The 23,682-nt window shown below is 33.8% G+C and overlaps 2 protein-coding genes across 2 annotated transcripts; one reads left to right on the forward strand and one right to left on the reverse strand.

Annotated features, from left to right (window-relative positions):
* Nucleotides 1–857: 857 nt before the first annotated feature.
* On the reverse strand, nt 858–23,179 carry LOC128164011 (integrin alpha-4-like). The gene is made up of 22 exons (XM_052827719.1): nt 22,975–23,179; nt 20,472–20,605; nt 19,503–19,603; nt 18,942–19,148; nt 18,600–18,654; nt 18,096–18,194; nt 17,448–17,542; nt 17,016–17,078; nt 14,736–14,903; nt 14,255–14,363; nt 13,632–13,817; nt 13,051–13,266; nt 12,182–12,330; nt 11,775–11,912; nt 11,129–11,613; nt 10,683–10,848; nt 10,198–10,356; nt 9,934–10,074; nt 8,837–8,932; nt 8,030–8,158; nt 7,099–7,131; nt 858–1,077 (listed from the first exon to the last, which is right to left on the reverse strand). The coding sequence occupies exons 1-22, from the start codon at nt 23,148–23,150 to the stop codon at nt 874–876; spliced, it is 3,309 nt and encodes a 1,102-aa protein (XP_052683679.1). The 5' UTR covers nt 23,151–23,179; the 3' UTR covers nt 858–873.
* Nucleotides 1,088–6,388, forward strand: LOC128164010 (uncharacterized). Its single transcript, XM_052827717.1, has 5 exons — nt 1,088–2,552; nt 3,114–3,294; nt 3,891–4,770; nt 4,928–5,270; nt 5,373–6,388. The coding sequence occupies exons 1-5, from the start codon at nt 2,165–2,167 to the stop codon at nt 6,158–6,160; spliced, it is 2,580 nt and encodes an 859-aa protein (XP_052683677.1). The 5' UTR covers nt 1,088–2,164; the 3' UTR covers nt 6,161–6,388.
* Nucleotides 23,180–23,682: the final 503 nt, after the last annotated feature.

Here is a 23,682-nt window from a genome sequence, read left to right on the forward strand (position 1 = left end):
GGACGAAGACTTTTAGAAACGCGTTTTGAGCAAAAAAAAAAAAAATGAAAATCACTGCACCGCCAAAGAATATCCAGTGAACGACGAAACTAGGCACAAATATTCCAAAAATATTCCCAAAATACTCGATAGTTTCAGACTGTTTTCCTGTGTATGTGATAACATCGCACATGCGCAAACCACACACTGTGGCAGATCGAACAATTTCAATGATTGCAAGCATGGATTTTAGAAATGGGGCGTTTTTGTAGAAACCGATGGAAACGATGTTACGCTGTAACTTTCTTGGTTTTGTTTTCATTTATCTTCAGTGTTGGATGTAGTGCCGCGGGATTTTCAAAAAGATACAGACGTCATGCACTCTGTGCAAATGACACACGTGTTCGATGTGCATGCGAAGTAAGGCAGCACTATCTATGAAAATAATATGGATACCTTGGTAATTCTTTCAATGAATAAACATATTTTGTGTTTAATTGACTGTAGTTTCCTTTTTTTTTATTACAACCATTTTACTACAGTATATTTTTCATGCATTTAGAAGTCCGTTCAACCAGAATGCCTCGATCGGAAAGCAACCGACCATAACTTTCTCAACCGGTATATATACCCCAGTACCAGTAGAGGAGCGATCGAATCTAATATGGGGGCGATCATATGCTTTTATGAATTCATGTTAGCTTTAAAGGGCTATTTTGAATTAGAATGTTCAATCGTTTTTTTTTTGTTTATTTATTCTTTTGAAAGGATTTTGTGTGATTTAATAGCATTCAAATGCATTTTTGTTTGAAGAAAAAATATGATGTATTTCAAAAATATACATGTATATATTTTTATTCATTCAAGATGATAACGAGTTAATGCTGCATCGATTTATTTGCATTCAGTTGCACTTTCCATTGTAGAATTATCGGTGTTATCCTCGGCTTTTTGATCATGGAGTTTCACGTGGTCGTCTCCCATCTTCTTGACCCTAAATGATCCTGCTGTATTACTACGCCGACTTTTTACTGAGCCGGCACCACCACTACGCGCGCTTCGAATCGACATCTGCGTTTTTCTTTTGAATGCATTAAGGTGGGTCGCGGGTTTGCTTTCGTCATCAATTTCTGTACGCAACTTTGACGACTCGAGCGGCCGATTTGTGTACATTTGTTTATGACGTCACAATGGAGACATTTCACACTATTTACATTATATAACCTTACTCCACAGGTTATATTAGAAAAAGATAAAGATATCGCTTTAAAAATTCATGTATGAATTATAAGGAGGAAGTGCAGGAACAAAACATATTTACGTTGATAATCTGTAAAAACTAGAGCTAGCGACACTGTGTTTCAGTATAAGTGAATACATCAAAACTCATTAATGTCAATAGTGTAGTCACAAACTTGGGTATGTAAAATAATTCGACGATTAAATCTTTAACAAAGAAACATTGCTACACTTTAAAATGAGCATGAACTATAGTTCAGTATATTATGTATGGCTATTCGGACCCAGAAATAGAGAGGAAAGTAGTCAAGTAATTTTATAAATTTGCCAATAAAAAGTCCATAAGATACGTACATGTAGAAAGTGAATTTTCAATATCACCCATTTTTGAGACTGTTTACTAATCAGAACATGGAAATATTTAGATGGGGAACCGGGTACTCTCACACATATTTTTTTACAAATCTAAAATTTCTTCCGTTCCCTGTTAATAATAAACATGAAATATTTATTTTATTCTACAGTATATATTATACAGGACATGTAATGTACAAACAATATTATGCACGTTCCAATATTAAATACGAGGGATGTGGTAAGGCATTGAACTCTGTTTACTGATATTAATCAAACAGATTAGTTTATACATTTTTTAAACAGTCTTTTTAACAATACATATAAAGAAATTGATAGAAGGTGTTGTGCCCCCTTTAAATTCATCTTCACAATTTAGATATACGTAACAATAGAAAATTAAACAATATTATGACAAGTTGTAAATCCTTATAATTGTTTTTTTTTCTGTAGTTAGATATTTGCGTCTGACTTATTATTATAGAAATTTTCATTTTTGCGGGAAATGGCTTTACTTTTTATGTCATATATGTATATAAAATTACGTCATAATAACATTACCTGTCATGGATTCAATATTTGAATTCTGAAAATGCGACACAAAGGAAGGATCATTTCTGCAAAAACTAGTAAGAAGTTATCCAATTTAAAACGTTTCACCAAAAAAGAAGAAGAGGAAAGTGTTGAAGAAAATCAGAAAACAGAAGAGTTCGACAGTCAGGCCAATGTATGGAACGGGGAGAGGAGAGTGATAGAACTAGACATTTTGATTGAGGGTTTGCGATCCTGTGTCCATTGCTCCAATCCTTTAAGACTAGAATGGTGTGTCAGTGAGAGGAAATATGGTCTAGCCTCCATTTTTTACATAAAGTGTTCGGAGTGCAATGGCATCAGCCCAGTATATACGGGGAAAAAGCACAACACAGCAAACAAGTCTGGTCCCGCTAAATGTTTTGACGTAAACACAAAACTCGCAGCAGGTAAGCGGGCCTTATGATTAGATTCAAATACATAATAAAAATATAACAGGTTAATATGTACCTATAATTTCATGATTAAATTTAAGTAGGTTAATATGTTTATTTGTAAGTATATCAATTTCTGAGTATACATAAATTTCATGTCGTTCACAAACGTTTGGGGAAGTGTAGAATGTGGGCGCCAATCTGAGATAATTGACAACATTTGAGAAGAATTCCGAATAAAAAAAAAATATACGTTTAACACGATTAGAAAAAAAGCCACTCTTGCACGCTTTGCACGAATTGTCCGAAACGTTTCAGTTTACATGAAAAGCTATATTGCTTACACAAAACATTTCTCGCATGGAATTTGCATGCTTTTTGTTGTATATGCATTCCATATCAAGTTTTTAATTCAATTAATATGATTAAAATATATTTCTAGATTTTGAATGACAAAATATTCATAGATTTAACATGATGACAAAGATATACATATGTTTTAAATGTACTTCCCATTCTCTATGCAATATTATATGATCGGCTGGCATATTAAGATTGGATTTTTCACAATTACAGCAATGATTAATGTTGGCATAGGGGAGCAACAAATGAACAACATTTTAGCAGAATTAAATATTCCATCAATTCACCACAAAACTCTAAAAGAAAGAGAGAGAGAAGTTGGACGTGCATTCGAAGAAGTTGCAGATAAATCATGCAATAATGCATTGCGGGATGAAATAATATGTACTAACAGGTATCACTTCAATTAAAGTTATATACAGTATTTAAAAAACACACAATGGAAAATGACTTCTATTTCGTTATGCAAAGTAAAATTAACTCTAACACTTCACATGAATAATGTATATATAACTGTTCTTACAAAGGCACGCACGCACACATTTCCAAACCATGACATAGGCGTCGGAAGGGGGGGGGGGGGGGCTTGGGGACTTTGCCAAAAAATGGGGGGGGGGCTTAACCCCCCCCCCCATTTTTTGGCAAAGTTAGACCTAACCATAAGGGACATAGCATCATAGAGGGTTCAGCCCCCCCCCCCCACTTTTTCTCGCAGCAAAGATAATTGTTCCTAAATTTACCTTGAAAGATTGAGAAGTTGGATAGGCATACCCCCCCCCCCCCCCCCCCGGATTAGGATTTCCATGATTTTGATTTTGGGAAGTAGTTTTTTTTCCTCAATATTTCTGAGGATTAGTCTAGCCCCCCCCCCCCCCCTTCCACTTTCAATTTGCTCTCAATCATATCCAAAGAGTAAAATATGAAATGCTAATCTCATGAATTATACACACAACAAATGATATCTACAAATAATTTTTTTATCTGTTCTAGCGGTGACGGAACCCAGGTTCCACAGGTTTCCTGTGATGGGGCATGGCAAAAGCGAGGGACGGGTCAGAATTATGACAGCCTTTCAGGACACGTAACCGTTGTCGGCAAATACACCAGAAAATGTCTCGGATTCGGTTTAGCATGCAGATCATGTCGGAAGTGTACATACGCCAGATGGAATAAAACGCAAGTTAAAAATCATAACTGCAAGAGAAATTGGACAGGATCCGCGAAGGGAATGGAACCATTTTTAACGGTGAAATGTCTCAAGTCATTGAAAGAAAAAGGCTTTAATGTCAAAAAGCTAACCATGGATGATGACACAACCACATTCATCAGAGCTAAAAAAGCAATCTCCCCGGAGTTAACGAAATCTAGCGATAAAAATCATGTCGTCAAGAATCTTACTAGCAATTTATACAAACTTCGACAGGAAAACAAAAACTTGAGTGTGAAGATTATTAACTATTTCAAGAAATGTTTTTCATACGCAGTCCAGCAAAATCGAGGTAGCCTAGCATCCCTGCAGAAAAATTTAGAGGCTATTGTTCCCCATGCATTTGGAGAGCATGTCAAGTGTGATGTACACTGGTGCGGATTTTTGAAAGCCCCAAATTTGTACAAGCACAAGTCGCTACCGCACGGCAAAGACCTACACGACGAGGGTCTGCGGAAGTCACTGTCTTGTGTATTCGCTAAATATGCCGCTAATGCCGACAAACTTGCTGATTTGGAGTCTTCAAATTCAAATGAGAATCTCAACCAAATGATTGCAAAGAAGGCGCCAAAATCACAACACTATTCTGGGTCAGAGAGTTTAGCCTATCGCCTATCTGCATCTGTAGCACAGAAAAATGAGGGACACAAATATATGTTAGAGGTAAGTATCTAAATTTAAAAAAAAACACGTTTATTATTCGTAAATTAGGGGGGGGGGGGGTGTCAGGGTGATGGGTGACCGAATTACCGGTATATTTTTGTGTAAGAATGTTTTTTTATAATCTTGTTATACATAATTGTCTCTTCTAATTACCTAGGTCAACAAAACGTGCAATCTTTCACCTGGAAAACACACAGCAGAAAGGCTTCAAAAGTTGGACGTGAAGAGAAACATAAAGAGAGCCAAACAGGGCACTGTCCAGGCGAAGCGGGATAGGCTAAGGGCAAAGGAAAATCGGCATTCTGCACAAGCACTAGAGGAACTTAAGGAAGGAACAACGTACGAGTCGGGTGTTTTAATAAATAAAGAAGAGGCTCAGCTTGAAGAAGAGATACAAGAAATCCCTTTACCAGCAACCGACAAAAAACGGACTGTGGTCTCCCCTGCTCCGTCTTCTTCTAGTTCAATTATTGTTCTTGATCTAGAAACTACAGGATTTGGTAAGTGTTTACTATACATTTATATTATGAATTGATGAAAATATAGAATCTAAGTAATTATATGTTTCAAAGATGTAAGACATTTTGTGTATTTATTTTCAGCTACAGAAAGCAGTATTATACAAATTGCGGCAAGAGATTTAAAAACATCTGATCATTATGTGAGATTTATCATGCCAGAAAATGGTTTTGTCCCGTCTGCCGTATCAAAGCTGACTGGCATCGAAGTGCATGGACTGACCATGTATTATAACCTTGTTCCGGTAGAATTTACATCATGCAAACGTGCAGTTGATGAATTCCTGGCATGGCTGAAAAAATACAAATCGCCGCTGCTTGTTGCGCACAATGCAAAGTTCGATGCGCGCATCCTAGTGTCCACCATGTGCAGACTTAAGATGGATGACCACCTTAAGGACATCGCTGGATTTAGTGATTCAATGCATCTTTTCAAAAAAGAATATCCAGGAAGAGGCTCTTACAAACTGGAAAGTCTATCAACCGACCTAATGGAGCAGCAGTTTGAAAACATGCATAATGCCGAAGTCGACGTCAACATATTGACAGCTCTATTGAAAAGAGTGTCAAACGTACATGAAAAACTGATAGACATATCATTTTCAACTGAAAGTGTTCTCGTTAACAATCAAAAACTGATCAACAAAAAAATGTATTTGTCAAGTTTCAGTGGTTTAATAAATGAACAGGTACTCTCTAAAACACAGTGCAGCAATCTAGCCGCGCAGGGAATTGGCGAATTCCACATATCTTTAGTTAGAAAACGGGCAGGAACGGAAGGGATAAAAAATATGCTGAGGGGGAAAATCACAAAACTTGACTCTGTTTGTGAAAAACTTTTCAAGTTCTACAGTTCAAATAATGCACAATGAATCATGGTTAATGCATGCATGTGATCTTACAAAAACAACGTGTTATACATGATTGTATAATTAGGGTCAAGTAAGCCTTCTCTTTTCTTGTCTTGTCAGACAAAATGATCTCTTTTGTGCTTTCAAATTATCCAAACACTCATTATTACCATTTTTTTTAAAAATATTATGTATTTTTAATTAGTTTAATGATTATAAGCTTTTTTATCTTATGAAAAAAAATCACTTTTACTCAAATGTTATAAATGTATGAATGTGTACATGTACGAAATATCAGATAAAATGTGCTTATACTTCCACATTTTTTTAAATTTTTTTTTTGGGGGGGGGGGTGGGGGTGCTATATAGTGCTATATAATGTTAAAGAGAAATCCTAGACATTCATTCAATATAACTCTGAAAAAAAGTTGCAGTTTTAACAATTCTAAATTGATTTTCTTGTAAATCCTATAAGAAAATTTAATGAAAGAGATTAATAACGAGTTTTGACGTTGTACTTACAAGCATGACGTCAAATACGGAAAAGCGACAATTTTCGGTAAATAATCGGAAATATAAAATTAAATAGCAAAAAATCTAGCGAGAACACATATCAATTTTTTTACATAATTAATTTGTAAATCACCTTTACTTTACGTACAGAAAATGTTGTTAGATTCGTCTAAGTTGTTAAAAAGTTATTTACAATATCTTTAAATAACTTCAATTCGAAAATGAAGAAAAAAATGCTCATTTTCCTATATATTTCATTAGAAAAGCGTCAAAACAGCACAAAAAACAATACTAAGTTTGAAGCGGCTTTGCATGAAAATAATTTAGGCAAATTTAATAATTTTTTTATATAATAAAGTTTAAATGCTAACAAACGAATTGACAAATTTTCAGGGTATGTTTTCTCGTGAGATTTTTTAGGGGGTAAACCCGCGACCCACCTTAAGTTCTTTTCTTTTCTTTCTTTCAAAAAATCCACACTGGATAAAAAAGACAAAATTTCAGTTAACAGCTTCATTAAAAAAAACTTTAACATATAACTTCAGCCTTTTTTTTCATTTCTAATTTGGTAGAATAATATTCGAATTACATTTTAATCCCTTCTGTACAGGACGAAATTAGATCTTTAATCATGAGAATCATTCAAACACTGTGGTTTCATCAATATTCATGGTCGCCAATTTCCGTGAATTAAGTAAAAATCACAGTGTCAAGACTAATGATCGTATTGATACCACATGTGGAATCATTTAAATTCGTGGGGGCCAATTTTTGTGGAATATTGGTTTTTTGCTTTTCCGTGGGAATGTCAATTCGTGGATGCGTAGATTTTCAGTTGCAATTAGAAAACTAACCTTTCAAAATTTGTTTTTTGTTGAGGATGTAAATTCGTGGGGGATGGCTACCCATGGATAACACGAATATTGAGCCACTGCGAATTTAAGTGATTCCACAGTATTAGACACTGCACTAAAATCAACATTTCCTTTGAAGGATCAACTCAACAGCGAGTTCCACGAAAATTGATTGTAAATGAATAAAAAATAAAAGTCATTATTTCCTGAAAAAGTTCCTGAGATAATAATTTTCAGTGTGTATAGTCAAAGGTTCATATGGACGGACCAATATACACTTTTCTTTCCACAACCTTTAAAATGGGTAGAATAGATTACGACTAAGATTAAGACTAAGATTACGACTATGATTACGACAAAGAGCACACGGTTGGTGTGACCGGTCAGCAGAGGATGCTCACTCCTCCTAGGCACCTGATCCTACCTCCATCTGTTTGCTTTGCTTTGAATCTATATTTCATTTTATGGATTTTCGAGATGGTTGACGGTTTGTTATTGTCATTTTTCATACTAGTATACGTACCTTCCACAGCACAACGATGACCACGATAAATAGTAATATACTGAGGAGACAGGCGACAATGATGACCCAGACCTCCACCTCCTCAGCTGGCTGACTAAACAGCTCAGATAACAAGATATCCACAGACACCTGCATACACATGTAGAACCATTTTAACAAAAGCTTGGACTTTGGGAAGTTGTGTTTAACAGCAAAGTGAGGTAGGCCTGTCTATTTCATTGCTGGCCACTCAGCCATGGTTCTTTGAAATCAAAAAGATTTGTCTGGCTTTTAAGCTAAGTCTACGCAATCGGTGCATATTTCGCTTGAAACCGCGTTATTTAACTTGTTTGACGCAACAATTAGATAGCTACGCCTACTGAAAGTCCAAGCTCTTGTTAAAATGGTTCTAAAATCATGCATTTGAAAGATATACATTTAGAAAGCATATAACAAAATTAACATCATGTTTTTTTAATTAAAAAGATACATATGCTAAGGTTAGCCTTTCTACTTAGATGGTGGTTTATTTTTCAATTTTCCTTTGTTTATAGATGAAGTAGTGTTTTCATAACACAAGTAAAAAGAAATACGTTGAGATATTACGTTTGTCATTTGTATAAGTTTTTACACTATAAACATTATCTTAGCTAAAGGATATATTTCTCTTAGTTGAATTTTACAAGCAACAAACTACAAAATAGTTATCATAATGTTTAACACAAATAACAGAATGAATTTTTATCACTGTTAATGAAATAAATATGAAAAGGGGGATTTCTAGCAAAACCTTGAAGAATGAATTATAAAAAAGTAAAGCAAATTTACCTCGCCTGTGACGTTATTTATAAAATATAGTGGGATTTTGTTACTGGGCGTTGGATAGACTGCTGCTTGAGTCACAAACGTCAAAAAGGCTTTCCCCTGTCAATAAAGGTTGTATATAATTCTCAAAAAAAAAAATTAATGTTTGATTTGAAGTAACATACAACAGTTGTTTCAGGCGACACCTCCGCAGAGGCCCATAGTATTTACCTCAACTTGGTGCCAGGGGGCCTCTGGATAGGTAAATTTTGCGGCAAAAATAAATGATGCTAAATATACATTTATATTTTACGCAATTAAGTAATATCGTTATATTTAAAGTACATATTACTCTTACATATAACTAAACAATGCGAACATCATTTTGCTTTCATTAAGAATTCATTGAAAAATACTTGTAAACATGTAAATGTCGTAATTTATCTGTAATTTTTAATGGAACATATTAGGATTTTACAATTATGATTATAGAAGAAAAAACAAACGAAAAAAAATTTGACACTATGCAGCAGGACGGTCCACGGTCACATATAAAAATTCTAAAACTTCTAAAAAATCTCGTAACCATATTTAATGTTTTAATTTATATTTTATTTTAGATATGGTTACCGTAAACATTTTGAGAAATGAATATGAGTGTTTGGGGCTAAATCTGTCCTTGGTCTATGTTTTTTTTCATTTGTCGCCTCCATAATAAAAAAAAATAAGTATCCTTCATTGTCATCTAAAGTGTATTTTTTTTTATTTTGCTTTCCTAAACAGGACAAACAAACATTGCTTCGTCAAATTTTGATCTCATTTTGCCCTTTAAAATGTTTAAAAATATATTTTACAGAAACACTCGACATTCTAATGGGTATCTATTAGACATGACTTTATATGCACAAATGTGTCTAAATTAATATCAAAATACACACCGATTTTTTTTTATAAGAAGTAATACATTAATTTGTCATTGTTTCTTATATGTTTGAATTAGTACACGTTTGACATTGCATTACATATCCATTCAGTTTCTTTTTTTCTAATGAAAATTTCGATCTAAGTAAAACTCTTGATATTTTTTTTTGGTACAAATGAATATATCTAAAAATGTTCACCTTTTGTAAGGGTGGAAGCAGGTCTGTTTCCAGTTCGAATGCCAATGAAAAAGTTCTCTTATCAGTTTCTGTAGGTTTAACGTTATACATAGTGCACTCAACTATTGCACAGTCATAACCACTACTCAGGTCATCACAAAACTAAAAAACAATTGATGATGAACTTAAAAAGACATAAATGGTTTACATATCGTAGATATATATAACTTCAGAATAATAAAGATCGGGGGGGGGGGGGTTAAAAAGAAGCAATTGTCACATTACCATTGTTTGTGATGTTTCCGGTTTCTGCGCAATTGGCCGCTGTACGAACTTCCGGCTGACAGTGAACGTGACAGAAGCTGGGGAATTTCCGGAAGCTACGTTGACTTGTTCAGGGTGATATTTCAAGATGCATTTGTCACCTATATTTGATGGCGTAGGCTACGAAATATAAGCAGTTAAAAATGTTAAGGTTCGAGTTTGAAATGTACGCAGAAATAAATGTGAACTGGAGGTGTCATATTTGTTATATAATTAGTCATATATGATACTAGATAAATAATGACTAAGTTCCAATATTTATAGTTCATTATAACAGAACAGATGCATGTAAAATAGATATGCCTTGCAATAGGAAATGGTCCTTTTTTCTGCAGAGTTCTGATGCATTTTGTTATTACATAGTACAACCATAAGACAAGGACTAAATATGAAAATTTCTCACACGCAAATAAAAGTTTCAATACAGCAATTTGATGCAGTAATACCATTGAGTTGTCCTCGTCTATCCACACTTTCTCTTCGTATAGAACCGGAAAAGAGAAATAGATCAATGCTGCCTCGATTTGACATGGACCATCGTTATATAGCGTGTAGCTTGTAGTGAAGGATACAGTGTTGTTTGTTGCTAGAATTTGTTCCGCAGAGGAGGCTCTGAATCAAAATTATTGAAATTACTACCAGAGCAGATGCGAAAAATTCAGTTCGTGCAGAGACTAACTTATTTCTGACGTCAAAATTACACGTATTTTCAATAACATATGGTTGATATACAGTCAAACTTCGTTATCTCGAGCTAAATTGGACTTTTTAAAAACTTCGAGATACCCGAGTATTCGAGATATCGAGGGTAAAAACTTAAATAATAAGTGGTTCGAGATATCAGTATTTGAGATATCGAAGTTCAACAGTACTTAAAGGGCATCATATTTACATTTTTAATGAAACATCTGTTAACATTGCAAGCTGAACAGTCTTGGTGTCGGCATTATTGTTTGGATCTGTGTCGTGATTGGTAGATACACTGCTGCTAAAAGTCAAACCAGAGGAGGACAAAATATCCGGATTAGTGATGATAGCGTCCGTTAGATAAAAGTATATTGTAACATTGACAACCATGTGGGCGTAAAATGGAGTGTCCAGGCGGCATGATAAGACGGCAGTGTTCCCGGAAGTCGGTACAGGGTTGCACGTTATTTTCTCTGAAAACAGTTCTGTCCTAACACCCGAGTATGAAAATATAGAAGGGTATATTATTTTTAATTCGGTCATAAAGGAAGGTTCGCCAAAGTTTTTCACTACAGTGTTTAAACTGAGATCTTTGTCTTGACCAATCATGAAAGTATTCTTATCCATTAGCGAGACGAGCTGAAGGTTTGAAAAACAAGTCAAAGATTTGCACCCAGTGTCAAAAGAGACCTGTAAAAGAAACAAACAAAAAAGTTGACTTGCTAAATATTTCTTTGAGATGGAATGCATGTCAGTTGTTACTAGATCAGAAAAATAATGTTAGCTTCGAATTAATTTATTATTAATATACATTTCTTTTTACCATTTGTATTTTACTTGTACTTTTGTACCTGGCTTTTAAGCATGGTCGGCACGTTTCTCTTTAATATGGCCCTTACTGTAGACGGTACAGATTCTGTACTCAGACGGAAAGTCGTCATCAAAACCACTGGTATCTCAATCAGCTCAAAGAATTGGCGATCCACAACCTACACAGAGATAATATCTTTGTTTTAAAAAAGCAAGAAAACCCCGTATGTAGATTTCGAATAGGATCCGCCATTATGAAAATATGACTTAGTATCTTGCAACTACGACTTAGTATCTAGCAGGTAAGACTTACATTGTAGTATCTCGTAGGTAAAACTTATTTAAAATCATTTACACTGGCAGCATTTCCCTTCCGTTCAAACTAAAACCTTTGCTATCATTTTTTAAACAGCGTTCTTTACAATTGATGTATAGACGTGCCACTTACCAGGGTCCGTAGTGTGACGTTCAAACACCTGACTCTGTAGCTGTAGATCTCAAACAGAGAGACATTAAAGCTGTCTTGCTGACCAGCTCCTTCAAACGACACTCTAGGTCGACCTCTCTCGGTATCGGCAAATATTTCTACATCTATATCTACAAATATGTCTACATCTTTATCTACAAATATTTCTACATCTATATCTACAAATATTTCTACATCTATATCTACAAATATTTCTACATCTTTATCTACAAATATTTCTACATCTATATCTACAAATATTTCTACATCTATATCTACAAATATTTCTACATCTATATCTACAAATATTTCTACATCTATATCTACAAATATTTCTACATCTATATCTACAAATATTTCTACATCTATATCTACAAATATTTCTACATCTATATCTACAAATACAAAAGCAATTCAATTTTGACTTTTTCAGAGAGTTCACTTGAGATAAATGGATAGTCATTGCCACTATCATACTATAACAATCTCCCGAAGGGCGACTTTGTATAAAGGTATTCAAATATTTAAGCTTAAACATTCGGAGTTTTTTCTTTGCTAAATAATAGTTCATAGCTGAACTTAAAAGAAGATATGATGGGTAAATTGTTGATCATCCAGCCTCTGCAACAGCGTTGGATGGCTTCGGGATTTTTTAGTATTTTCTACCGTTGAATAATAGAGAATTTTGATTATAAATGATAATTATATGATATAAACAATAATTCTTAATAATTCAATAAAGTGCTTGTGAATATTAATATTCAAATATCTCATTTGTGACTCCTTAAATGAAGTTAGATTGAAGATGACTCACTTTTTTGTCCAAAAAAATATCTCTCTTTAATACATACATGTTTTATTTGTGCCTTCCCCTGTGAAGTCAAAACAGAGGCTCGCGGTAAAACACGGATTCGTTGACCCCTGTGACCCCTGTGACCCACAGGGTGTTCCGGTTGAGGTAAGGGGGACTGGATCCGGATCTATCCGGGAATAAACCCGGACCTCCACAATGGGCCGGGCTCTCAGGAGGACTACTTCGTCCGACTTATAGGCGCCAACAGCAAAGTCTATAAATAAATATTTCTCTCATGAAAAAAAAACAAGAGGCAATTCGGATTAGAATTTATTTTATGTTTCTGGTAAAAACTGGCGTATACAACAGAAATTTGACAAAAGTTCAGTAATTTTGACATAAATTTGTCTAATTAATCATGTTTTATAAAACTGAATTCATGGAGTTCTGTGTTTATAAAAAATAATTAAAAATACCACCAAGTTGTTTTGTTAATGATAAACAACATTTTTTTCTCTTGTTTCAGTAGTACAATAAAAATGATATCAGATTACATCTATTAAAAAAAGAAAACCCAGTTAAAGTAAAATGGGTAAGAAATAGTTGATTTTGAACATATAAAATCATTTTTTTAATTACCATTGTATTTGTTTTCATCAAGGTCCTCTCCAAATTTTGAGATGTAATAACCGAAACCAGAAACTCCAGCTCGTATTTCTTTTCCAAGGATTCTCTGAGAGTACTTATCCTCCATTCTAGGTGTGTTCCCGTTGTATATGTAAACAACACCCGTACCCTCTTCGTATGGAGCGCCCACAGCTATATCTAAAAGATACACAAAATAAAATATAAAGAAAACAGACACATGATATTTCTTGTCAAGTTTGAGATTTCCCAACCGTCCAGTGTGTTACCAATAACAAACTTTTCCGAATACCAGACTGAAATAATTTATTTTTTAAACGGCAAACATTTGAGCTTTTTTACTATATACACTGCTAGGACGTCATTCAGCCATTGTGAATTTATTGCAATTGCTGATAAAATGACAATCAATTCATCATTTATCTATCACAGATTCAGACAAGTTGAAGGGGAGAAAAAGTCAATGAAAGGTGGTTTTCTTGCATAACTTTGCAATTCCATCACCTTTCTAGGTCTTCCAGTTAACATTCAGTGAACTGAGCGGCAGAGCTTAATTCCTGAGTATGCATTCATACACATTTCTATCTACATTTTATATAAGAAAACCCGCTTCACACCGTTTATTCCGTCTTTGTTCAAGTCCCCAACACTGGATATCGCCGTTCCAAACCGCGACCCCAGTTTTCGTGTACCCATAATGGTATGTGGATCTTGGTTAATCAATGTCTGAAAATTTATACAGTACCATCTTGATTTACGGCTAACACCAAAACAAGCTTACGATTTTGAATCAATGTGATTTTCAAGTTGATAGTATAATTATACCTTTTTACTGTTTATTAATTAAATTAATTTTAAAATATTTTATTCCATTAGCATATATTTCACTGATATGATTAAAATGACCAACAAGACATTAATTCTTTCTTTCCTCGATATAATCAATATGAATATATGGATCTTCAACTAAAATTAGATGCTTTCAAATTCTACTGTGAACGTTCCTATATTTATGCACAACCAGACAAAGTTTTTAATAAAATCATTTTAGTTCAAGCTTTTTATTAAACTGTTCATGAGATATTATAAAAATCTAACCGCAGGGTCCCCGTTTCCATAGAATACATGTATGGCCCCAACATCGTAAATAACCCTGTTTTTGTTGACGTCATTAAGGTACGTGTTTGGTGCCCCGACCAGGATATCATCGTGCCCATCAGCGTTAACGTCCGCTATCACTAGTGTCTGCCCGAAGCCGCCACCTATCTAATAAAAGTGTAGCATTTAACATCGAAGTGTACGGACATATATCCATCTTTATTTAAGGAATGAATTCAATATTTATTTGTTTTATACGATAAAAATCGTTTGGGACAGTTTACGTTTTAAAAACCGCGAACCGGTATATAAAAAAGCGTAAACTGTTTCAAACCATTTTATATCGTACAAAACTAATAAAAATTGAATTCATTGCTTATAATTTAATTTTTTTTAATCTTCATTGTAGATAAAACAGTTATTTGATCTATAAAATGACATCAAATTGTACAAAATTCAAACGTAACGTCAGGCGGATTGATACGTTTTCGACGTTAGTCTTACTATGACGTAGGCAACATTCTTTATACGATATAAAATAATTTTTTTAACCAATCAGAAAGCGTGTTAAAACCAGATTTAAATTATTGTTTTTCCTTGAAATAAAGTTTTCGCCTTAAAAAATAAGAAAAATTGAAAACAATATTTACGGATTTTTGAATCCTTCTTACTTTAAATATCTATTTAGAAATTCAATCAAAAATTTATGCTGTGAAATATCAATTAAACCTCGTGCTGCCTTGATGTACATTTGTTTGGACTTTCATGAATGCTCCATGCTTTCCCACGTGATGACGGGATAGTTAGACAGCACGACGTAGGTTTCAAATCAAAGAGCACCCCGGGTGGTCAGGAAAATACTAATAAGATCTACCTTTCATCTTTTTTTAGGACATTTTTTGCTAAAAACTATTGTTTAGAGCAGAAAAATTCTAAATATTTTAGCTTTGAGAATTGAACATATGCTTTTATCTTTTAAAAGAAAATGCCCGCGAACATCTAGCCCTCATCTTTGGAAATCATAAAATTTACAGACCAGTGGGCATGTTCACGAAGCCATCTTAAGACTAAGATATGTCTCAGACATCACTTAGGACACGTCTTAGTCCTAAGTCAATTTCTTGAAGCCGTCCTATTTTAGGACATGTCTTAAAAAATATCTTAACTTTAAGACATCCTAACAGGTGTCTTAACTAGTAAAAATGGCAAATTGCCTCCCATACTCGCTTTTTTGTGTTGTTTGTCGTTACCGTCGAAAGTTTCGAAAACAAGACTCATTTCCATTTCTCCACTTCTTTGAGAATGATTTGAATTTCAGCCTCAGAAAAGTTAGGATTTCTTTTTCTTGATGACATGGCTATAGTTCACTCGCTTAACATGTATAATGTAATGAATAGGCACTGAACAGAACTGGACGCACGTATAATTTAAGACTGGCGCGAATTAAAACCAATTACCAATATCATTGGCTGATCATCTAAAAACATGAACAAGATACACGTGCTTTTACAAGTGTATGTTGACTGCTGTATGAACCATTCATTTACATACATTAGCCTTTCCTAAAAGTATTTATTTACATGTTAAAATTCCATAATATTGAAGACAATCACTTACATTTATTGGATTAAAGGCAGATAAAAAATCCAAAAGAACAATAATGTAGTGAATGTTTCACATGAAATAAATCTCTCTCTCTCTCTCTCTCTCTCTCTCTCTCTCTCTCTCTCACACACACACACACACACACACACACACAAGATCGAGTGGGAAAGGGATGGGGAAGAATATGAAGTTCGGGAGTTTTCATAAAGTTGAAATAGACACACAGGAATCATATATATATATATATATATATATAAATCAATAACGACCAAATGCTCAACACACTGCACAGTTTATATAATACTTATGTGATAATATAAAAACTTTATTTACTCTATTTATGATATATGTACCCAAATTATGTTTTCTGATTGCAAAAATACATTTCAAAGAATAGAACAGTATTTTGTATCATCGTTTTTAACTGTTTTTCTTGTAAGGATACATACAAACTGAAATTAAGATGTCTTAGATTAGGACACATCTGAGATAGCTTCGAGAAACATCCTAAGATATGTCTCAGATTGGTCATAAGATTAGTCTTAAGATATGTCTTAGGACATGTCCTAAGACGAATTTTAAGATACTTTCGTGAACATGCCCACAGGGCCGTTGTTTTTCATTTTCAAACTCATATTATAAAAACAGATTAGTCGATCATTACACAGCCTTTACCTGAAGTCCTTCAATTAATTTCACCTGTTGTTCCGAGACTCCATTAACTTCTAGAATCGAAAACTAAAAAGAAAACATGAAAGGTTTACATAATTTGACAAATGTACTCAATATGTATAATAAGCTATTTCAAAGGAAAATTTATCTTTACATTTTCACATCATTACTTTAACGAACATTACGTATTATATGACGAATATACTCATCGATTTAATATTAATCACCCTTACACAGACAATATGCGTTTAATGTGTAATTCACGTGAACTTCACGTTACGATCCATTTCAAATTCACGTGATTTTTTTTAGTGAACTACACTTGAAACACAACTAACTTTGTACCGATTCAACATCTGATAAAATGATTCTTTGATTTACTCTTCTGACGAAACAAATAAGTACGTAAATATAATGACTTTAACACCCTCTTACCGACCCCACGACGCCATTTAGATTGCTGAACCCCGGTGCTCCAGCGACGTAGTAGTACCCGCTACTACCGAACTGTCCGGTCGCCAAACTATAGGCTGAGGGAAAAGAAAATCCTCCAATAGAATTGTGTCTTTTGTTTTTTGGGGGTTTTTTTTTGGGGGGGGTAGTGAAAAAACATCGTGATACATGTATTTTAAAGCAATCTGAGCTGCAATTTTCATAATAATATTTTGTTTACGAAAATGATATTTTCTACAAAAATGACCAAAAATATATATCATCGTTTTTAAATTTCTATTCGCCAAATTTTTGTGAAAAAGGCCGTAAAGAAGCGTTAATTTGAGCAAAATTTAATTATTGTCGTCCTGTACAAAAATTAATTGCTATATGTTCCTTAGAAGAGAAATCTTTCCTCTGAAAAAATTAATGACTTTTCTTTCCCTATTTTTCATAAAAGTTAAAGTTATATGCAGACTTGTCATACTAACATGTTTTTGCAGCAAAATAAAATTCTAAAAAAGACAGCTCATATTGCTTTAAATAAACATTGACTAAAATAAAACAGGAAGTTAAAACAAAGAATAAATAGGAGAAAATTATAATTGTAGAGATTTCTTTTAAATTGTTTACGTCTTTTCATCAACATACCAAAATAAGATCCTGATACATAGGTAGTGATGAGTTCGGAGTTTTCGATGATGAATGGCTGAGTACGTGTTGGGTTGTGCGCCTGCGCAAAAGTTCCACCTAAGAAGACAAAAAGAGTTCTTTATAAACTTAATAAAAGCTTCAGCTTTTTGTTTATTTCTGTAGGATACGAACTAAAAGACTTGGTGTTTATTTTCGATTGTGAAGTGAGATATATAAAACAAATAATACAGCTACATGTATCTTCTTTATTCTTAATATTCCAAAAAGAAAAAAAATTCTCTTTGTAGAATAGAAATTTAACAGAACATTTTTAGCCGGGCTTTGCTGAAAGCAGAGTCCTGGCTGTAGGCAGGCAAATCGCCAATGTTACTATAAATAGCACAACTTCAAAGTAAACCCCAAAAAAAACGAACAGCGTCAAAATAGAAGCTTCCGCTGTACTAAATACATGTAGTTACACAGAGAGTCATGTTTTATTAAATCAGATTTTAAAAGCCTGACCCGTGGATGCTGAACCCGCGTTTGGTGTACTGAATATAACATCAAAGGATGGGTGCTGCAAATAGAATAATAATCCATTAAATTATGTTATCCATACAGCAAGGAACCGAATGATAATTAATAACAGGCAAGCAATTTCATTTAATGATATTATTTTGCACAACTAGGGAGAAAAGCGTTTTAACTTGACCATTTTAATTAAAAAAGATATCATTACCAATATATCCTTACTTTTATTTCATGTATAATAAAATTAATGGAATCGATGAATTTTAACTCACAAATTATTTAAGTTGACGAGTAAAGTGGAATTTATTCTTTAAAGCGTTCATGCAATTTTACCGGGGAATCAGTCAGAGAGAATCCGAACATGGGATCCCTGTAGTAGTCCCTTATCATTGTCATGTTCATTCGGAACATATTGAGCGTTGTCTGATTCAGATCGTTTCGATTGGGAAGTTTGAAACAATTGCCAACAACCTGGTACGATTCTAGTTGGGAGTTTGATGGGGAAAAGAAGCGCAAATTCCGCCATTTCGGTGCGCAAATCTAAAATGTACATGTATTATGATATGAAATAAAATAAAGACATGATTTTAAGGAGATCTGGTGGTTAAAAACTGGCCATCAGTTTAAGCTTAAATCGTAAAATATGATTAACTAAGCAATGCTTAATTTTTCAATTGAAAAAATTCCATATATTTTAGCATTAGGAATGAAACAGTTTCCTATATCCTTACACAGAGTTCTTTTTTCAAGGAGATCAGTACAGTCTATAAATGGCCACAATCATCCAGCGCTTCTTAATTCACTTTAAGATTTTTTTCACTTAAAATAACACATCAAAAGAATTTTGATAAACAAATAATTATATTTTACAATTACATTGTTTACAACGCTTACCAGTATAGGAGAATCACGATTTTTCGGAACATGAATTGTCGCCCCTAGAAGTTGCTGTCTTTGCTCAAACACTCCGCTAGGTTTCACGGTTGACGTCGATTCTGTAAAAAAAATATATCCAGGCTCCTTAATATAATATGACATTACTAAACTGACATATTCATAATACTTTCATATTCATAATGTCTAATATATAATCTATATATTTTTTAAATAACAAAAAATAATCAAAGTTTACGGATTTATGAGGTTCAAATTTGCGTAAAAACAGTTACAGCTAAAGGCTCTGATCGACACAGCAGAAAAACTTTAATTTAGTCTTGCACATAGAAATTATACATTGTATTTTTCCTCTTAGAGTTCTTTTAAAAGTCTTAAAAACATAATAATAGTAAAAGCAAACTTTGGATGCAAAATAGAATTCTTTCTAATACAAGATATATTATTCGAGTAACTTTGTAATACGTTGCGAGAGAGGCAGACGTTTTTTCTATACAATTTGTGAAATGTCAATATCGATCAATTTGACAAATATCAACAAAGTGTATTTGTAAAATATCTGGCTTGTGAACTGCAGATCTCGGTTTCAGATCCGTATTATCCTTTTGTTTATACATGTGTTTACTTTATCATATTTCACATATTCTTGTCTTTTCTCCCAAATGTTGCAAACTTTTCGTCTGACTTGTATTTTTGTTATGCATTATTCTATTTTTCATAATCAAGTAATTTTCTACTTATTTGAGGTATGGTGAGCAACGTTAAATGCCAATATGATATCATTGTATAGATACCGGTTGCACAATTGACCCCAGGAGCTCGACATTTTTTAAAATCGCTGCTGTTTTATCTTAATTAAGACTTTATTTAGCATATTTCAATCACTCTTTCCATGAAATTAGTAAACGTAGAATATCTATCTTAAGAATACACAAATAGACTTAAATTCTATATAAAAATATGTCTTGCCAGCTGTTCGCAAATTCGGTAAAATGGAGCATTTGGCATCAACATTGAAGTTGACTGGGCATGCGTACACGTTTCCGGGTTCTGGTATTTCCGGTTTATCGGTAAAGTTATCTCCTGTGGCTCCTACAAGAATCCTACAACGGAAATGAAATATCAAAAATTATTTATGAGTTCTTTTTCACAAAGGACACAAGAGCTTACTAGACAGTTGTTAATAAGCAAATGACACCACTGACCCAGACTCTCTTTTAAGAATATTTATTATATAATAGCCTAATTGAACCTTTCTTGAGGCAATTAAAGTAGATCTACTTTTTTAAGCCTTTACCGTGACAGAAAAAATGTATTTTTGAGAAAAAGATACGAGTGCATGTTATTAGAACCAAAAAAATTGCAATATATTAGAGAACGATTTTATAAAAACTACGTATAGTGAATAACAGAGAAAGAAAATGTCCAAATTTTTTAAATTCATTTTAACTATAAGGACATACAACATTTAATTTGCACATACATGTCAGCTGTAAATAATAGATTATACGGTCTAAGCACAACCACTTGGGTCAATGATACAGAATGTTCATTTGGTCAACAATGGAGAAAAATCAGTTTGATTTAATACGTAGGTATGACACATTTTCAAACCTGGTCAAATTAGACGTAACATAGTATAACAATGGTAAAGTCTCGAGTTGTAAATCTCCATAAAACAGGTAAATTAAATTAAATATGATATTAATATCTCTCGTTGGCACGGATGTTAGCGTGAGGGGTTCATTTGTGTGGGAAGAAGCCGGAGTACCCGGAGAGAACCCACGTGTCCAAGCGAGCGACCGCCATACCCTATCACATACAACCACTGTCCATCACGGGGATCGAACTCGGGTCGCAGCGGTGAGAAGCGAGTGCATTGTCCACTACGGTACTTGGACACCATAGGAACAGGTGCTTTATCCTTGACCCAAGGGCTTAAGGGTTTTGAAGGTTAATCTGTGAGCGTTATGGGACTGAAGGTATCTTTTTAATTCAAGCGAATCTTATTAAAACCTTGCGTTTCGGGTTTTCAGTTTTGATAAAAGTCATATATCATATTTGACTGTCAATTATTAATATTTCAAGTACATAAACAGACATATTAAGTCTTGTATTTAAAAACACCAAAATCAAAAACAGGAAAAATTTTAAAACACCTAAATACAGTAAAACAAAAATTTTATTAATATTTGCTTCGTTTTAACTATTAACAGTCTATGTGTGATTTTTACATGCAAGGTCGGAGTTTGAAAAATTGAAAAAATCCGTGTATAAAACAACATGTAACGATATTAATGGGAGGAAAAGTGAAAGTAATCCGTCATTTATGCGCAGAAAAAAGGTTGGAGAGGAAGGGACGGAGTAGGAATTTCCAGTAATAGGAATTCAAACTTATTCTATTCAGATATTTAAAAAAATTACATGTACCACACTCAAGCTTCGGACACCCCCCCCCCCACCCCCTTGTAATAATAAGTTTGTAACTACATGTATTTTATACATTTCATAGCAAAAATAAAGTAATATACAACATGTATAAGCTAGTGCACTCGTAAAATACAAAGCAACTTCACCTCAATAATGCGAGTTTATAACTATTATGTGTTTGTGTTGGTTAAAGATTTTATCGCGGACATTGCCACTCTAATTTCACTCCCCACTCCTGTATGACCTTCTATGAGGCCCTCTGGTAAAGTCTTTTTTTTATCTTCCACTGATAAGATTTGAATTGTAGTAAGAGGTTATTTTTTGTTTTCAACTTTAACCGAATCAGTAAAATATTTTGTTTGTGGCTTATTTTCGGTTCTTTTTTTTTCTTTGGGGGGGGGGGGGGAGGAGGGGGGTAGTTTAGGTGGGGTTCTGGTTTCGCAAAAAAATAAAACAAAAAAAAACATCATTTCGGTGCTTCCCCATAAAGATGAGAGAGTAAGATAATTTTGGGTTAAATGGAGAATATGGATTTAAAAACGAAACTGCAAAACACTTAATTAACCAAAAGTGAAAAAAAAATTAATTGTGTAAAGTCTTTAATATTTCAATAAACAGTTTATGATGCATTATTTGTCAACTGCAAGTCGATTGTCTTCCAAATTAAAGTTAAAAGTCAAATGTTGCTTTTTCCTTTCTTTCTTACTTTAAGTCCCTGTGACAGTAATTTAAAATTTGAAATTACTCTGCAACTTTAGAGAATCTTATATATGAGATCAGTACATTGCAATATACGTTTCTTTCCTTTTCTTATAAAAAAATGATTTTAACTAATGAGTAAAACATGCGCGGATCCAAATTCCAAAATAATTCCAAAGGGGTGGGGGATATGTAAGCTTGCTGGAGGGGGGAGGCGGTAGAGGCAATTTTCGGTAATTTATTATGTGAATTTAGGAAGTTTGAATTTTCCAGATATCCCCCTACCGCGATAAATCTGAGCATAGAAAGAATACACTGTTTACACTAATAAAGATAAACATACCAAGAATTAGACACAGTTTTGACTATCTCAGCAGTAACGCCGAATCTCGAACCACTCGGCCCTCGGAATATCTGAGGAAATTCGGTATCGATGTTATATCCCAGCCCAACATGGCAACACAGTTTCACCAACAGCAAGATCGACCCAAAAAAACCAGTAAACATCGATACGGTCATCTGTAACTCCTATAGTAAGTCAAGTCATGCATTTAAATAAAAAAAAAAACACCTTCGCCGTGTTACATTATGGCGGAAATTCCTATCTTATGTTTCATCCGAGAGAGCTCTCTTATTTTTCCTGTCAGTAGGATAGTCGTCTATTACATATTTCCTGCCCGGGGAAAGAGTCAACGTTACGAATTGTTTTGGAATTTTTTGATGTACGTTAATTTTTTGTTTTCTGTGTATAGGTTGTGAACAGTGAACTAAAGTTTAGAGAAGCAATATAGATAATGCGTTCTTTATATTTGACACAGTCGATGAATGCTATCAAGATTATGGTAAAACGTTGTTGCGATATTCTGGTTTTGCTTGTGTCATCAAGTTCAGATGTTGAATTTGTTGTTTATATGACATAAACTGTGCACTTAAAATAAAGTCAACGACCCCGGAGGTCAAACCGATAGAGAGGGAAGGGGTCTAACTCTTTCCCGTCCAAGCAATGTCAGTAACAGTTGGTCAGTGCATTATACATGTAGTTCTTCTTAAA

The sequence above is a fragment of the Crassostrea angulata genome, chromosome 9 (assembly GCF_025612915.1).
Source record: "Crassostrea angulata isolate pt1a10 chromosome 9, ASM2561291v2, whole genome shotgun sequence".
NCBI classification, from domain to species: Eukaryota; Metazoa; Mollusca; class Bivalvia; order Ostreida; family Ostreidae; genus Magallana; species Magallana angulata.

Coding starts and splice junctions, on each gene's coding strand:
- LOC128164010 (XM_052827717.1), top strand. CDS start 2,165: ATGCGACACAAAGGAAGGATCATTTCTGCAAAAACTAGTAAGAAGTTA. Junction 3,295..3,890: donor GAAATAATATGTACTAACAG/GTATCACTTCAA, acceptor TATCTGTTCTAG/CGGTGACGGAACCCAGGTTC. Junction 5,271..5,372: donor TCTAGAAACTACAGGATTTG/GTAAGTGTTTAC, acceptor ATTTATTTTCAG/CTACAGAAAGCAGTATTATA.
- LOC128164011 (XM_052827719.1), bottom strand. CDS start 23,150: ATGACCGTATCGATGTTTACTGGTTTTTTTGGGTCGATCTTGCTGTTG. Junction 10,357..10,682: donor TAGACGAGGACAACTCAATG/GTATTACTGCAT, acceptor TATATTTCGTAG/CCTACGCCATCAAATATAGG. Junction 8,159..8,836: donor TAAATAACGTCACAGGCGAG/GTAAATTTGCTT, acceptor ATGTGTATGCAG/GTGTCTGTGGATATCTTGTT.